This window comes from Callithrix jacchus, chromosome 4, assembly GCF_049354715.1.
Source record: "Callithrix jacchus isolate 240 chromosome 4, calJac240_pri, whole genome shotgun sequence".
NCBI lineage: Eukaryota > Metazoa > Chordata > Mammalia > Primates > Cebidae > Callithrix > Callithrix jacchus.
In genome coordinates, this window is record NC_133505.1 from 12941413 (window position 1) to 12959802 (window position 18390).

The 18390-nt window shown below is 41.3% G+C and overlaps 1 protein-coding gene and 1 pseudogene across 43 annotated transcripts in view; both read left to right on the forward strand.

Annotated features, from left to right (window-relative positions):
- KIF13A (kinesin family member 13A) overlaps positions 1-18390 on the forward strand; it is a 222455-nt gene that overhangs the window by 131710 nt on the left and 72355 nt on the right. For all 43 annotated transcript variants that reach the window (XR_013533669.1, XR_013533671.1, XR_013533670.1 and 40 more), the window contains exons 9-11: positions 842-954; positions 14738-14849; positions 15231-15443. Coding sequence is in view for 37 of the 43 variants with exons in the window: in XM_035294815.3 (XP_035150706.1) it covers positions 842-954; positions 14738-14849; positions 15231-15443 (438 nt within the window). In the remaining 6 variants the exon portion in view is untranslated. The remainder of the gene's footprint in view (positions 1-841; positions 955-14737; positions 14850-15230; positions 15444-18390) is intronic.
- On the forward strand, positions 11244-13925 carry LOC118152750 (large ribosomal subunit protein eL19 pseudogene; annotated as a pseudogene).

Here is an 18390-nt window from a genome sequence, read left to right on the forward strand (position 1 = left end):
TGAGGGACTGGGCAGAACTTGGGCAGGGAGGTGGGCAGAAGAGCTGAAAGTGTCTACAGAGATAAAGTCTTTCATGGTTGGGTTCTATGGCTGAGAATAGTATGTTGGCTCTTCTGCTTACTAGATGAGCTACTTTGCTTTAATCATTTAATTTAGTAGGTCTTGCTTTATATTTGACTTTTTAAAAAATTGGATTTTGGCCTGGTGCGGTGGCTCATGACTATAATTCTGGCACTTTGGGAGGCTGAGGCAGGATTCCTTGAGGCCAGACGTTCACGACCATCCTGCATAATATAGCGACACCCAGACTCTACAAAAGCAAAAAAGAAAAATAATTGTATTTTTTTGTGCAAAGTCCCTAACAAGTGTGATGATATCACCATACCGCTTTTAATATATATCCTTTCATGCTGAAATTCCCATGGAAACAAATAACTCAGCTTCATAGTCATTGAGGGATATTAAAGAGGACACCACAACCTTTAGCCTAAAACCTTTTTTCAGAAGGAGAAGAATTTGACCTGAATGTGCAGAAATCCTCATGTCCTAATATTTCCTTATAGGCATGTAAAATCTCTAGCTTTCTGACTGTATTCCAGAAAGCTGGGTGTACTTGCTACCCAGGTGCAAAACAAAAATGCTACAGGTCCTCACCAATTTAAATTTTAACTATGAAATTAATTGCTAGTTCAAATAACTCTAATGACCATTTAAAAACTTAAGAAATTTGCCATGTGAGAGTGGGGTGGATTACTCAATTACAGTGCTAATATATATGTAGATATCCATTTGATTTTTTGCATTGATAAGTTTTTTTTTCTCTCTCGTTTTCTATAACTAGAACTCCGGGGAGAAAGTCAGTAAGGTCAGCTTGGTAGACCTGGCGGGTAGCGAGAGAGTATCTAAAACAGGAGCTGCAGGAGAGCGACTGAAAGAAGGAAGCAACATTAACAAGTAAGGTGGCTGGTGCCTGAACAGCCTGGGTGATTTCCTCCTGGGGGGGATTTGCTGCATTGTGAGAGTCAGATGGTTCTGATGCACAGGTTGTACAAAGTCCGTACAGCTTTAGTAAATGGGGTTGAAGACAAAAACAACCTGTGTCTATTAAGATGTATGAGGTTTTTAGCCAGGCATGGTGGCTCATGTTTGTAATCCCAGCACTTTGGGAAGCCAAGGCAGACGGATCACCTGAGGTCAGGAGTTTGAGACCAGCCTGGCCAACATGGCAAAACCCCATATCTACTAAAAATACAAAAATTAAAAAAAAAATTAGTTAGGCCTGGTTACACACACCTGTAATACCAGCTACTAGGGAGACTAATGCAGGAGAATCACTTGAACCTGGGAGGCAGAGGTTGCAGTGAGCCAAGGTTGCACCACTGAACTCCAGCCTGGGCAACAGAGTGAGACTTTATCTCAAAAAAAAAAAAAAAAAAAAAAATTGTGTGAGGATTTCGTCCAGGTGCTGTGGCTTATGCCTGTAATCCCACATTTTTGGAGGCCAAGGTGGGTAGATCACTTGAGGCCAGGAGTTCAAGACCAGCCTGGGCAACGTGTTGATACTCCATTTCTACCTGGTCTCTACCCTGTCTCTACTAAAAACACAAAAATTAGCTGAGCATGGTGGCACATGCCTATAATCCCAGCTACTCATGAGGCTGAGGCATGAGAATTACTTGACTCTGGGAGGCAAAGGTTGCAGTGAGCCAAAATCACTCCACTGTACTCCAGCCTGGGCAACAGAGCAAGATTCTGTCTCAAAAAAAAAAAAGATGTATGAGGTTTAAGTAAAACTACATGGTGCAGCTTGCTCAAAAATGGCACAGGCAAAATACCATGTTCTGACATATATGGAAGCTAATAAAGTTGATTTCATAGGAGTAGAGGGTAGAATAGTGATTATTAGGGGCTGGAAAGGGGAGGGCAGGGGGAATAACCAGAGGTTGGTTAATGGATACAAAATTACAGCTCAATTGGAGGAATAAATTCTGGTATTCCATAGCACTATAGGGTGACTGTAATTGACAACTTATTGTTTATTTTCAAATAGCTAGGAAAGTGGATTTTCAGTGTTCCCAATACAAAAAAATGGTAAGTATTTGAGGTGATAGATATACTAATTACCCTAAATCGATCAGTATACATTGTATATATGTATCAAAATATCACACTGTACCCCATAAATATGCACAATTGTGTTTCAAAAATAAAAGCAGGACACCAGGCACAGCAGCTCATGCCTATAATCCTAGCACTTTGGGAGGCCAAGGCAGGTGAATCACCTAAGGTCAGGAGTTCAAGACCAGCCTGGACAACATGATGAAACCCCTTCTCTACTAAAAATACAAAAAATTAGCCGAGCATGGTGGTAGGCACATGTAATCCCAGCTACTTGGGAGGCTGAAGCAGGAGAATCACTTGAACCCGGGAGGAGGGGGTTGCAGTGAGCCAAAATCACACCACTGCACTCCAGCCTGGGCAGCAAGAGTGAAACTTCATCTCAAAAAAATTAATTAATTAATTAATCAATGAAAAGCAAAAAATGTTACAAATGCATATGTGTATCATACATAATGCAGTCTTAGGTAAATGTAAGTCACAATTCTTTTTTTTTTTTTAAACCATATGTAAGTCACAATTCTATAAATCAAATTATATCTTAGATAAACTCAGGGAGCTTATCTGAAAAGAAAATCGTCTTTGAATCCCTTTGTAAGGCTAATTCTGCTTAAATACCAGTACCTTAGAAGAATTTCAGTTACTGAATAGCTGCCATGCTGAAATCTCGCCGTTTGCCTTGAGTGTCTGCAAGTGCTGGGAAGTTTGAAAGAAAGCAGAGGGTGGAAGATGAGGAGTAATTTGCCAGGTAGACACAGGAGATACAAGCATTCCATGCAGAGGGCTCAGCATGAAATAGCAAGTCCTCATAACGAAGGACTTGCTATGAGGCCAGGCACAGTGGTTCACATTAATCCCACCACTTCGGGAGGCTGAGGCAGAAGGTTTGCTTGAGCCCAGGAGTTTGAGACCAACCTGGGCAATGCAGTGAGATCTCATTTCTATTAAAAAAATAAAAAAGACTTGGTGTTTTTCGTTATGCAGTATCCCAGGACAGTCTGTGATGTGCAAGAGGAAGTCTCTTTGCTTTCCACCATTAAAGGAAGCAGAGTTCGAATTTAAGAGTGTGCATTCAAGCTAGACTGCCTGGGTTTAATCCTGAATCCACCACTTCCTAGATATGTACGTCATGGGCAAGTGATTTAACAACTCAGTACTTCATTTTGTTATATGAAAAATAAAGTTCATAATAGTGGCCAGGCATGGTGGCTCATTCCTATAATTCCAGCACTTTGGGAGGTTGAGGCTGGCAGATCGCCTGAGGTCAGGAGTTCAACACCAGCCTGGCCAACATAGTGAAACCCTGTCTCTACTAAAAATATGAAAATTAGCTGGGTGTGGTGGTGGGCACCTGTAATCCCAGCTACTTGGGAGACTGAGACAGGAGAATCACTTGAACCCAGGAGGTGGAGGTTACATTGAGCTGAGATTCATTGCACTCCAGCCTGGATGACGAGAAACTCCATCTCAAAAAAAAAAAAAAAAAAATTAGCCAGTCGTGGTGGTGGGCATCTGTAATCCCAGCTACTTGGCTGGCTGAGGCAGGAGAATCACTTGAACCCAGGAGGCAGAAGTTGCACTGAACCAAGGTCGTGCCACTGCACTCTAGCCTGGGCAATAAGAGCAAAACTCTGTCTCAAAATAATAGTAATAATAATAATAATACGTACTTCACAGATTTGTCAGGGATAAAACACCTATAATGTGCTTAGAAAAATGCCTGGCACTTAGTTTGCGTGAATAAATGTTTAATAGCTTTTGTTTGTTTTTTTTTTTTTGTCAGGATAACCATTATCATTATTTCAAATTCAGCAGAAAGTACTTTAGTGTGTACTTATAATCTTTTTCTGTTGAGCTGTAATAATTTAGGATTTTGTTTAGGACAGAATGTGACAAGAGGAAATATATTCAGGAACATGTTTGCACAGCTTGCATTTAAGATGATGTTAACACGTTATTATTTTAGTATACAAAAGTTTAAAAATTAAAAGTAAAACAGTGGCCCCTCTATCAGATGGACACAGCCATACTCACTGGGAAAGACCACTACTATAGGGAGTTAATCATCCAGTCATCCTGTCTCCTGCTCTGATAACAAAGGATTTAGCTGTATTTCCTGACAAGGCATTGCAAGATTCCAGACTGGCACTGCGGCCCTGCATTCCAAAATGAGTTCAGAAACCAGAATGGGGAGGCAGAAATGGGAGTGTGAAAGAGCAGATACCAAAGAAAAGATTGCCACGCCTCCTGGGGATTACTTTGCAAGTGGGGCTATGCCTGCCAATGGGGCTTGTGGGATCACACACTAGAAAGTCTTTAGACTTGTTGGAATTTAGAGAGAGAGAGAGAGAGAGAGAGAGAGAGAGAGAGAGAGAGAGAGAGAGTGTGTGTGTGTGTGTGTGTGTGTGTGTGTGACTAGCCTAAATATGGAATGACCACTAACTTTATTGAGCTCTTGCTAGTATCAGGCAGTATTCTGAATGCTCCATATGCAGTGTCACATCACCATTTAGGCATGGGTTCGTTATCCCCATTTTACAGATGGGGAAATCAAGACAGAGAACAGTTTAATGATGTCTTCCAGGTCACCAAGTTCTAAGTGTGGGTTTTGGGAATGGTTGTAGTTAGTCGGTCTCCGAGTCCAGGCCCAGCCACTGTAGCTATACTCGTAGCAGTGGCTGTGCGTTCTGTTTGCCAGGCAGCATCTGAATGATACTTTTGTCCCAGAGTAAATATAAATAGTGCCCCCTTAATTTTGGACATGAATTTTTGTAGGGGACCTTACTGGATTACCCCAATGCTTGGTAATTACATAATTTAGATCATTTAATAACTGGCTCTTTTTTCATAATGGCTTATTGAATTGAATGGAATTTTTTTCAATATCTTACTCTCTTTTCTTCTCTCTCTCTCTTTTTTTTTTTTTTTTTTTTTTTTTTTAAGAGATGTGGTCTCACTATATTGATCAGGCTGATCTTAAACTCTTGACCTCCATTGATTTAACCATCTCAGCCTTCCAAAGTACATACACTCTGGGAGATGCATAACGTGTATTTTTATTTCTTTTTTAAGAGGAGGAAACTGATGCTTAGAGACATTAAATAACATGAGTAAAATCCCAGCAAACATTTAGTATGCCCTGGCTGGGTACAGTGGCTCACCCCATAGTCCCAGCATTTTGGGAGACTGAGGTAGATCGCATGAGGTCCGGAGTTCAAGACCAGCCTAACCAGTGTGGTGAAACCCTGTCTCTACTAAAAATACAAAAATTAACCGGGTGTGGTCATAGGTGCCTGTAATTCCAGTTATTCAGGAGGCTGTCTCAGGAAAAAAAAAAAAAAACAGTTCCTAAACTAAAGAAATCTCTGACATATTCTTAAGCTTTCTCTGGGCTCCCACTTGGGTTTCTCTGGAGGAGCATTAATAATCCTCTTAAGCAGACCTGTCAAGGACTTCACACAAACATCAGTGTCTGCTTAATGGGCTGTGGATTTAGGAGCTTCATGTCTCCTGAAGCTCTTAAGAACTTTAAGCACATGCTAGTCCTTTCGTTAAAGAACTAAGGCACTGTGTGGCCTACTGCCAAGGAGTGCTCAGAGCTTAGGAGGTATAGGTCATCTGTGGGCTGTCTTCACAGGGGAATACATTTGAAAAGCCAATCTGGTGCTCCATCTGTTTAGCGAAGGTGGAATGAAGAAGCCTTTTCCTTGTCATTGCAGTCTGGCTGCTTCAGTTTTGCTGAGAACACATTTGGAACATAGAGCACTCTCTGATACCCTCAGACACTGAAAATGGTTTCATTTTATTCTCAATAATGGCTAGTCACTAAATGCAAACAATGTTTATCTAATGAATATTATTCCCAGTCTCGTTTCCATTTCAATTGCTGTACTTAATAAGCTAACATCAGTAAGCTAACATCTCCAGAAGTGGGTTCTATTGAACACTTGTTCTAGAGAAATTCATATATGTTACTTCTAGGATTGTATCAGTATAATTTGTTAGAATAATTTGTAAGCATGATATTTCTAGTATTTCGTGTGACTCGGTGATATGGTTTGGCTGTGTCCCTACCCAAATCTCATCTTGAATTGTAGCTCCCATAATTACCATACTGTTGTGGGAGGGACCCTGTGGAAGTTAACTGAATCATGGGAGCAGTTTCCCCATACTGTTCTCGTGGCATAATAAATAAGTCTCATGAGATCTGATGGTTTTACAAGGGGAAATCCCTTTTGCTTAGTTCCCATTCTTTCTCTTGCCTGCCACCATGTAAGACGTGTCTGTTGCCTTTCACCATGATTGTGAGGTCTCCCCAGCCACATGGAACTGTGAGTCCATTAAAGCTCTTTTTCTTTAAAAATTACCAGTCTTGGGTATGTCGTTATCAATAGCATCAAAATGGACGAATATACTCACTCTTCCTTTTTTTCTCCTTGAGTACTTTCCATGATTCTTGTTCATTCTCTTACAGAAACCTCACTCTAAAGAGGTATTGCCCAAATAACAAAAGAGGAATTTGTATCAAGGGAGAAAAATAAAATGGCGTACTTCTGTCCATTACTCAAGGGTGGGTGTCCTTCTTAATTTATGACTCGTATGTTGGAAGGTCCCTACATGTGAATAAAAAACCTGGATAGACATCTTTGCATTTAATAGGAGAGACCCATGAAGAACAGCAAAACTCTGCTCCTTGGGACACAGGATCCACTTGTTGGAAGAATGTGATAGGGTTACCCAAGGTTCCCTAAAGCATTTTTGTCAAACACTAGTTCCTCAAATGGCTTTGGGAAGAAAAGGATCCTTGGGCATATTATTTTGAGAAAGGATGATTATAAAACCTTTCTTTGGAGATTCACAGTGCTGAAAGCTCAGAGATGTCCTGCAGTTAAATCCAGTATAACTTTGGCTTGTCATTCCCCAAACTTATTTGATGACAGAATTCTAGATTTTGCATATGTTAAGCTCCCAGAACAATAAAACATACACTAACATTTTAAAGTGTACACTGACATTTCTGAAAATGTTCTACCACAGTGTTCTACCACAACAGTGAAATGGAAATGAGATTGGGAATAATACTCGATAGATGAACATTGAGTTTAATGATTGGCATTAACCACTGGAAAACAATTTGAAAGGAAGTGAGGCTGATACTGGAGCCATCATCATTTTCTTTGCTTTCCTGTCATCTGATGGTACTGTCCTTTCCTCATAATTTGCCATCCATGTTCTTTTCCATTTGTCCTTTACTGTTAAGAGTGAGGACTTGGGAAGAATGCTAAATTCAAATCCACTTATTTCATTATCTTTCAACTAATTATTTGTTTATTTTTTCTTTTTTTTGAGATGGAGCCTCACTCTGTCACCCAGGCTAGAATATAGTGGCCCGATCTGCGCTCACCGCAACCTTCACCTCCTGGGTTCAAATGATTCTCCTGCCTCAGCCTCCCGAATAGCTGGGATTACAGGCGTGTGCCACCATGCTCAGTTAACTTTTGTATTTTTAGTCGAAACAAGGTTTCACCATGTTGGCCAGGCTGGTCTCAAATTTCTGACCTCAGGTGATCTCCCCACCTCGGCCTCCCAGTGTCCTGGGATTACAGGTGTGAGCCACTGCGCCCGGCCTCAGCTAATTATTTCAAAGCCAGGGATTGAATCTTGGAAATGCACACAGCTCTACTAACTTTAATGTGTGTTCATGTCATCCTCATGATCTCAGGATGGCTCTACCATTCCAAACATTGGATCCATATCTATAGTACCAACTAGAGAAAGGAAAAAGGAGGAAGGACAGAAAAACACAGGCTTCTGTTGGCTGAACATGTACCTGCTTTTATCAGGAAAACAGCAGCTTTCTTGGAAGCCCCACCCAGTAATGTTTACCTACGTCTCCTTGGCCAGAACTGTGTTTAATGGCTACCCAAAGCTGCAGAGGCGTTTGGAAAATAGAGTTTTTAGCTCAGCACATTGCTTCCAGGAAAACCAGTGTTCTTTTAGCAGGTAGCACTCAGTGTGTCCCCAAACTATTATTGAATTAGTCCTTTTTAAACAGAGGTCCATGTTTTCGTCTTCACTAGATCTAGACTCAGATTAACTCTATAGATGTTTACTGAGTGCTTTCCATTGCAAACCAAGCACAGCAGTGCAGGGAGGAATGTGTATGGCAAATTACACTGTGTACTCTCGAGGTAATCACAATCTAATTAGAAAGGCAGAGAAATAGCTACACAAATCACTCCAATAAAGTTTAATAAGTGTTATATGTGTGATCTTAGAACTGATTATTGGACTAATAAGTAAAATAACATTTGAAATCCATCCTGTACAGTACAGATAACACACACATCATATCAACTCCCAAGGAAAGAAATCTAATGGTCAGAGTTTCAGGGAAACAGGTACAGGTTAGGGGAAGGTGCAGAAAGTTTTTAAAAGGTTGACTTATAACTCAGTTTTTTTTCTCACTGATTATATTTATTGGAGTGGCTTTTATTTGGCTTTTCACCTTCCCAACTTTCTTTTACTTTTTTTCTTTTTTTTTTTTTTTTTGGAGCTGGAGTTTCACTCTTCTTGCCCAGGCTGGAGTGCCACGGCGCTATCTCAGTTCACTGCAACCTCCGCCTCCTGGGTTCAAGCAATTCTCCTGCCTCAGCCTCCCAAGTAGCTGGGATTACAGGCATGTGCCACCACACCCAGCTAAGTTTTTCTCCATGTTGGTCAGGCTAGTATCGAACTCCTGACCTCAGGTCATCCGCCCACTTCGGCCTCCCAAAGTGCTGGAATTACAGGCATGAGCCACTGCACCTGGCCTATTTTACTTGTTTTATCCTGAATTCTTCATTATGATATGTAGGTTTTTTAAAATTCTATCTTAAAACATGACTATCCTTTTATAAATGTCATCTTCTAGCTTAAGACTTACTTCCTCTCTAATCAGACACTTCCCACCCCTGCCTCAGAACTTGTGGTGAGAGATTTAAAGATCAGGAGCTTCCTAACTATATCCAACTTCAGGGGCTGTGCTTCGGTAGGATCAGAAGGATTCCTGGAATAACGTATTTTGCCACTAAAATTGGCAAACAACCGTCTCCTTGTTCTGGATACCTCTGAGGCCAACAGGCTGCCCACTGGACTCTACCTTGAGAAGACAGTATTAGCAGAATCCATAATCAGTGGTTTTATTATAGTTTTAATATATTTCAAATATTCATGAAAATATGTAAGCCTGGCTAGGCTCAGTGGCTCATGCCTGTAATCCCAACACTTTAGGAGGCTGAGGTGGGAGGATCACTTGAGCCCAGGTGTTCGAGACCAGCCTGAGCAACATAGCCAGACCCCATCTCTACAAAAAATTTCAAAAATTAGCCAGGTGTAGTGGTACACACCTGTGGTCTCAGCTACTTGGGGGTGCTGAGGCAGGAGGATCACTTGATCCTGGGAGGTCAAGGTTATGGTGAGCCAGGATTGTACCACTGCTCTCCATCCTGGATGGTGGCAGAGCAAGACCCTGTATAAATAAAGAAAAATTATTTATACATGTATAAGTATATGTATGACGCATAAACATGCACAAACACATACATATAAGCCTGTGATTCACCTTTCAGATGTTGAACTTTCTAAAGTTTTTGGGACTCCAGAAGCCCCTGCATCACTGCTTTTGAGTGGACCATAGAAGAAAAGCATAGTCTGGGCTCCTCCTCCCTGGGTGACCTGATTATCTCTCACTTGCCATTGAATCCCACTCACACTGCAGTTATTTTCATTCTGTTCCAAGGGGATAATAGATTTAGATCGTGTTCTTGTTCTGAACATGTGCACAGTATTAGATAAAAGGGGTAGCTTCTACTAATGATACACTTCTCTAACTGGATGAGTTACAGAGCGAAATACACATGGAAGCTGGAGTTGTGTAACCACTTCCATACAGCTCCACCCCTTTGCTGCTGCTTACATGCTATACTGATGTAGGGGCCAAAAAATATTTTTCCTCTATTTCCGCTGCAAAGTAGAGTGGCCAAAGACAGATTAACGAGAGAAAAGCAACTAGAATTTTATTAGCATATGCATCTTGCTTACACATGGGAGCACCCCGGGATGAGTAACCCAAAGTGGTGGTTATAACTTGGCATGGTGGCTCACACCTGTAATCCCAGCACTTTGCTAGGCCGGGGCAGGAGGACCCTTTGAGCCCAGTTTAAGCTGCCTAGGAATAAAATATTCAAGACCAGCCTGGGCAACAAGTGAGGCCCCATCTTTACAAAAAACTAGCTGGGTGTGGTGGCATGCACCTGTAGTCCCAGCAACTCAGGAGGCTGAGGTGGGAGGATCGCTTGAACCTGGGAGACTGAGGCTATGGTGAGCCATGATCATGCCAGTGCCTGCGCAACAAAGTGAGACTGTCTTAAAAAAAAAAAAAAGAAAAAGGAAAAGCGGTTTTGGGCTTCTGGATGGGAAGGTGTTTTGGGCAAGTTACAGGAAGGTGACCGGGAAAAGTATGGTGAACAAGAGTTGTCTAGAGAGGTTTGTTACATAGGTTTCTGTCACTTCTCCACTTTTAAGAGTTGTTAACAGTGCTCCCATTCTTGGTGCTAGAGAGGGAGACACCTCTACAAATGGAAGTGTCCTTTACAAAAAGAAAATTCATGCCCTGTTTTTAGAATTTTTCCTGAGTCTGCTTGTTCTCAATGACCTCTAGCTTAAAATAATCCGTATTCTGGCACCCTTCAGTCATATTGTAGACAAGATATTGCACAGTGGTTGTTGATGACACCATATGTTTCCTTTTTTCTCTCAAAGTGCTCTTTGGATTTTATGTTTCTACATTTAGGAATGCCAGAAACTTTCTGTTTTTCCCCCTTACACTGTCAAAGTAGAAATTATAAGCCACAAGGTAAAGGAAAATCTCTTGGTGATAGACAAAATCCATGTCATCTCCGAAATGTATTTTCATGTGTCACTAATACTGACATTTAAGTCACTGAGCTCTTTAGAGTTTGTGCAAGTTAAAATAATATCTGCCATACTTAGGTAGTAAAATATCTGGGATAGTTCAAAGAATTGTTTCCAGTACAAGATGTGGATAGTTGGAGCTCATTCCTTTCCCTGCTGTGGCCACAGCCATGAGTATGCTCTAGCTTCTGAAGAGACTCGCCTCCAGTGTCCTCCACTGTGGCAAGAAGGTCTGGTTGGACCCCAATGAGATCAGTGAAATTGCCAATGACAACTCCCATCAGCAGATCCGGAAGCTGATCAAAGATGGTCTGATCTTCCGCAAGCCTGTGACGGTCCATTCCCAGGCTCGATGCCTGAAAAAGACCTCGGCCTGCAGAAGAGCAAGCACATGGGCACAGGTAAGCAGAAGGGTACAGCCAATGCACAAATACCAGAGCAGGTCATGTGGATGAGGAGAATGAGGATACTGCTCTGGCTGCTCAGAAGTTACTGGACTCTAAGATTGATCACCATGTGTATCACAGCCTGTACCTGTAGGTGAAGGGTAATGTATTCAAAAACAAGTGGATTCTCATGAGACACGGCCACAAGCTGAAGGCAGACAAGGCCCACAGGAAGCTCCTGGCTGCCCAGGCTGAGGCCCGCAGGTCTAAGACCAAGGAAGCATGCAAGCACCATGAAGAGGCCTCCAGGCAAGGAGGAGATCATTAAGACTTTGTCCAAGGAGGAAGAGACCAAGAAATAAAAGCTCCCCCTTTGTATATACTGGCTTCCATGATTGCATAGATCAACCATTAAAATAAAACAAGTTAAAAAAAATTGATAGTTGCAAAATGTGAAAAAAATGCCCTGTATTCTGTATTAAAGCAGAAATGTGTTTTTACCTTATATTGAACTCCTACTTGCCTCTATTATCATATACAGTATTTTTTTCCTAAAATTGTTAACTTTGGAGGAGTGATTGGACTTATTTAATTTTTTTTAACAGCTGTGTTGAGAAGTCACTCACATGCAATATAGTTCGCCATTTTAAAGTGTGCCTTTCAGTAGCTTTAATATATTCAGAGTTGAACAGCCATCACTGTAGTCTCATTTTAAAACGTTTTCATCATACCCAAAAGAAACCATGTACCCAAATCATTCCCTGTTACCCCGCCCACCGCCGCAGCACTAGTCAACCACTACCTCCATCTCTATAGATTTGCCTATTCTAGATATTTCATACAAATGGAATCATACAGTGTATGGCTGTGTTAGCTTGCAATTGCTACTGTAACAGACTATCACAAACTGAGTAGCTTAAAACAACAGAAATTTATTTCTCACAATTCTCCAGGCCGGAAGTCTGAAATCAAGGGGTTAGGGTTTGTTCCCTCTTAGGGGGTCAGAGGGAGAATCTGTTCCATGCCTCTCTTTTTGTTTCTCTAAGGCCAGCAATTCTTAGCATTCGCTGGCTTGCAGGTACAACACTCCAATCTCTGCCTGAGTCTTCACGTGGCCATCTCCCCTGGGTGTGTTTATATGACCTTCTTATAAGGACTTCCCTCATTAGATTACAGCCCTTCCTAATCCAGTATGATCTCATCTTAACTGATTACAGCTGCAGGGACCCAATTTCCAAACAGCGTCACATTCTGAGGGTCTGGTGGACATGAATACTGTTCAAGCCTTTTGTGTTTAGCTTCTCTCACGTTGCATAATTTTGCCAGGGTTCATCCGTGTTGTAGTTGTTGTGATACATGTTATCTGGACTTAATTCCCTTTTATGGCTAAATAATGTCCCACTATGTGGATATACCAGATTTTATTCATTACTTCATCATTTGATGGGCATTGGGTCATTTTGACTTTTGTGGATAAGCTGCTTTGAATAGTCATGTATGAGTTTTTGTGTAGGCTTATGTTTTCATTTCTCTTGAGTTAGATGTGTTTAACTTTTAAATCTGTCAAGTGTGATGTACCTTTTTCTTTGTATAAATGTATGGGGTACAAGAACAATTTTGTAACGTGCATAGATTGTGCAGTGGTCAAGTCAGGGCTTTTAAGGTATCCATCACCTGGCCATCCATCACTGAATAACATACATTATACTCATTATGTATGAATTAGGCTTCTTGGCCCAACACAGTGGTTGTAATCCCAGCACTTTGAGAGGCCAAGGTGGATGGGTCACCAGAGGTCAGAAGTTTAAGAACAGCCTGCCCAACCTGGTGAAACCCTATCTCTACTAAAAATACAAAAATCAGCCAGGTGTGGTGGTAGGTGCCAGTAATCCCAGCTACTTGGGAGACTGAGGCAGGAAGATTGCTTGAACCCAGGCAGGAGGTGGAGGTTGCAGTGAGCCAGATCACGCCACTGCACTCCAGCCTGGGTGACAGAGTAATATTCCATCTCAAAAAAAAAAAAAATTAATTAAGCTTCTTGTCTTCCTCTTTCCTTCTACTCCCTCACCCTTCCAAATCTCCGTTGTCTGTCATTCCAGTCTCTATGTCCATGAGTCCACATTATTTAGCTTCCACTGATGAGTAAGAACTTGCGATATTTGTTCTTCTGTATCTGACTTCTTTATTTTTTATTTTTTAATTTTAATTTTTTGACTTGTTTTACTTAAGACGTACATATTTATGCCACTCTGTGGTAATGGCTGTTAGTTATTAAAATTCTAACAGTCATTCTGATAAAATGAATTCTGGTTCATTTTCTGAATCTTGAGTTTATGTTGTATTTCAGGGACTTTTCAGTGACTCATCTTTGGGGAATTATGTTTTGTGGGAAATATGCTTCTTTCTTTACAGCTTATTTGTTGGAAATCTGTTGCTAACATTGCAAATAAAGCTGTCTAGTCTCTCACTTGCTGGTCTGTGTCCTTTGTTATTTGTAGTAGAATTTAACTTTTTTTTTTTTTTTTTTGAAACAGAGTCTTGCTCTATTGCTCAGGCTGGAGTGCAGTGGCGCAGTCTCAGCTCACTGCAGCCTCCACCTCCTGGGTTCAAGCAGTTCTCCTGCCTCAGCCTCCCAAGTAGCTTGGACCACAGGCACTTGCCACCATGCCCGGCTAATTTTTGTATTTTTAGTAGAGACGGGGTTTCACCATGTTGGCCAGGATGGTCTTGATCTCCTTACCTCGTGATCCATCCACCTCGGCCTCCCAAAGTGCTGGGATTACAGGCATGAGCCTCCACCTCTGGACGCATTTAAACCATTTGCAAAGCCCTTTCTCTTTGTGATATTTTGGTTTTTGTGGGGTTTCTTTGTTTTTGTTTTTGTTTTTTGGGAAGAGTCTTGCTCTGTTATCCAGGCTGGAGTGCAATGGCGTGATCTCAGCTCCCTGCAACCTCTACCTCTCTGGTTCCAGTGATTCTCTTGCCTCAGCCTCCCAAGTAGCTGGGCGTACAGGTACCTGCCACCACGCCCAGCTAATTTTTGCATTTTAAGTAGAGATGGGGTTTCATCGTATTGGCCAGGCTGGTCTCAAACGCCTGGCCTCCCAAGGTGCTGGGATTATGGGCATGAGCCACCAACGCCTGGTCTCCTCCCCTACTTTCTTGACAAATTAGTAGGGACTTCATTATGTCAACTCTAGAGCCTTATTGTTCTGCATATTTTATATTTAAACCAAATAAACATTTCATAAAACTAATTTTTTATTTTTTCTTGACAGATCGCTTACAACCTTGGGGTTGGTTATATCATCACTGGCTGACCAGGCAGCTGGCAAGGGTAAAAGCAAATTTGTGCCTTATCGAGATTCAGTCCTCACTTGGCTGCTTAAGGTAATCCATTGCTCTAGTTTTCTTTTCCATCTAAAAATTGGCTGTTCCAGATGCCATAGAGTAAAGGTGTGTGCAAAGCTGAGCGAATATATAAAGAACTCTCCTGATGACAGTTACTCTAATTCCTAGGAACACAGAATAAAAACTGTTTTCTACTGCTTTTTGTTCCATTAGAATGCTGTTTGACAGGCATTATTCATTGCTGTGAATATAGAGAAAATACATTTCATCTTGTCGTGACATTATTTGTAAAATGCAAGTCCTTTCCACATAACGTTTCCTTTATAGAGAATAATGTCATACATAACACATTTAGTGCTTTGATTAGACGCATTGTCCACGGAGTGGGCTTCCTAAGATGCTGTTTGAAATACTTTGCAGGACAATTTGGGAGGCAACAGCCAAACCTCTATGATAGCTACCATCAGCCCAGCAGCAGACAACTATGAAGAGACCCTCTCCACGTTAAGATATGCAGACCGAGCCAAAAGGATTGTGAACCATGCTGTCGTGAATGAGGACCCCAACGCAAAAGTGATCCGAGAACTGCGGGAGGAAGTTGAGAAACTGAGAGAGCAGCTCTCTCAGGCAGAGGTAAAAGCAGCCTGGTGCTCCCTGTTGATAAAGTTCCCTGGCTTGCGGGATTTGAGCGCAAGGGTCCGCTCGTCTGCAATTGTAGGTCATTGTTTGCAGTTGTAGGTCATCTGTTATGGTTTGGATTTGTGTCTCCACCCAAATCTCATGTCGAATTATAATCCCCAGTGTTGGAGGAGGTGATTGGATCATGGGGGTGGCCTCCCCCTTGCTGTTCTTGTGATAGTGAGTGCTCACCAGATCTGGTTGTTTAAAACGGTGTGCCACCTCCTCCTTCACTCCCTTCCTCCTGCTCCAGTCATGTAGGATATGCCTGCTTCCCCTTATGCCATGATTGTAAATTTGCTGAGGCCTCCCCAGCCATGCTTTTTATGCAGCCTGTGGAACCATGAGCCAATTAAACCTCTTTTCTTTGTAAATCACCCAGTCTCAGGTATTTCTTTATAGCAGTGTGAGAACAGACTAATTAATACATCATCTCAGTGTGGTTCAGCACTTCAGTGTTTATTGGCATCTGCCAAGTGCTAAGCATTGTGAAGACCAACACAAGTAATACAAGACTTGTGTCTTAGGAACTTACAGTCACAGAAACAAACAAATGAGAGATAATTCCTGCTACTACCAGACCATTTGCATCAGTAAATCAGTTGGCCTTGAATTGTCAGTAGGAAAGTATGTTGTTTTTATTAACATTATAGACTATATTTCCACAGGGCCTGGTAATTTTCAGAGAACTTAGTTAGGTATCATCTCCTTGTTAAGCCATGGAAACAGCATGATCAAGGATAATTAAACATTAGGAATAATTCAGAAATCTTTTACTTTTCCGTTTATATCAGGCCCCGGCAAGAAAGAAAATCTTTTTTGCATTGTTATCTTCTTTCTTTGGCTTTACTCAAACTTTAATAATGATATATTATTCCAAATAGGTATTGCTTTTTGCAAATTATTGGGTGAGGCAGTGTCTTATTTGAAATATGTAAGAGAACAGCTTTGGAAGCCAAGTGCCTTATTTAAGTCACAGGGTTCCACATGTCAGGACTTGGGAGTATACCTGACACTTCTAAGTTTACATTCCTTCACCACTCTCTTCGACCCCACTAAAGTTGGGAGAGTATTAACTTGTAAGAAAAAAGAAAGAAAAACAGAGTTAACGGCCACTATTTACGGATCACTCATATGCCAAACACTATGTAAATACTTTTATCCATCAGCATATTTCATCAAAAAGTAATCAATAGAAGACTGAAAACACAAAAAGCTATAGCCAGGAGTCTGAATACTCTATTCATTGGTGATCTTGGCATTGTGTTGTAATTGTTTATTCATATATCTTTCTCTTCTTTCAGGCTATGGCTCGTAAAGTACAAGATGCTGTGTTTTATTAATTTTTTTCTTTTTTTTTGAGACAGAGTCTTGCTCTATCACCAAGCTGGAGAGCAGTGGTATGCTATCGGCTCACTGCAACTTCTCTCTCCAGGTTCAAGCAATTCTCCTGCCTCAGCCTCAGAGTAGCTGGGATGATAGGCATCTGCCACCACGCTCAGCTAATTTTTGTATATTTAGTAGAGATGTGGTTTCACCATGTTGGCCAGGATGGTCTTGATCTCCTGATCTCATGATCCACCCACCTCGGCCTCCTGAAGTGCTGGGATTACAGGCATGAGCCCCTGTGCCCTGCCTTAATAATTTTGTTTATCCCTAACCCCTAGCCTAACAATGATACTAGAAAGCACTTAGCACAATGTCTTCCATATAGTAAGTGCTCAATAAATGTTGCTGATTTTTATTATCATCATTTATAATCATTCAGTGCATTACGTATAATTTTTTGACTGATGCTAAGAAGGGTAGCAAAACACCAGAAAAATAAAATGCGGATAAACTTTGAAAATAGTCATGATGCTAGGAGGAAAGTATAATGGTTCTGCAGCGTGTTTATAGGTGGATCGTCGACTTATTTGCATTTCTACTGTGACCATATAACCTAGGTCAGATGGCTCAAGCAGCACCTGACCAAAGGAAACAAAAGAAGAGCCACATAGGTCCACCTAGAATTTTATTTTTCTGTTTCTTTTATCCTTTTTTTTTTTTTTTTTTTTGAGACAGGATCTCACTCTGTTGCCCAGGCTGGAGTGCAGTGGCACTATCTTGGATTACTACAACCACCACCTCCTGGGTTCAAGTGATTCTCTTGTCTCAGCCTCCCAAGTAGTTAGGATTACAGACAGGCATGTCCCATTATACCTAGCAAATTTTTTGTATTTTTAGTAGAGACAGTGTTTCACCATGTTAGCCAGGCTGGTCTGGAACTCCTGGCCTCAAGTGATCTGCCCACATCAGCCTCCCAAAATGTTGGGATTACAGGCATGAGCCATTGGCCTGGTCTGTAATTTTCATATGTGTCGCACTGTACTCAGCACTAAATGCCGCTGTCAGGCTTTGTTAATACCATGAGCCTTAGGCATACTCAGCTAGCTTTTGTATCGTCACATCCCAGCTTCTTGTCCAAGCTCTGCCATCTTTCTTGTTCGTGGAGTTTTACTCTGTAGAGACTCATGTTACTTTAAGGTGTCAAAGCATATCATTGACAAGGAAAGACCTCTCCCCTGAATATTTTGTTAAGCGGCAAATATCTGTATTGAACCCTCATAGTTACTCTCCCTCAACAAACAAGAAGGGAAACCATTGCCCTCTTAACCAGCTCTGCTGCTTCTGGCTGAGTGATAAATAAGCAAAATCTATTACCATCAGTGGAGAAAAGTAGTCCAAACACCCAGATTCGAAATTTAAAATACATGAGAAGTCTTTACCTTTTCTAGCAGATTAATTTAACTGGAATTCATTTATTGATGATGAGTGTTAACCTCTGTCTTATTGAAAAAGAAGTCTGCTTAAGTAAACTTTTTTCCTACTTGTCTGTTTCAAAGTTGAACGTTAGTATCTG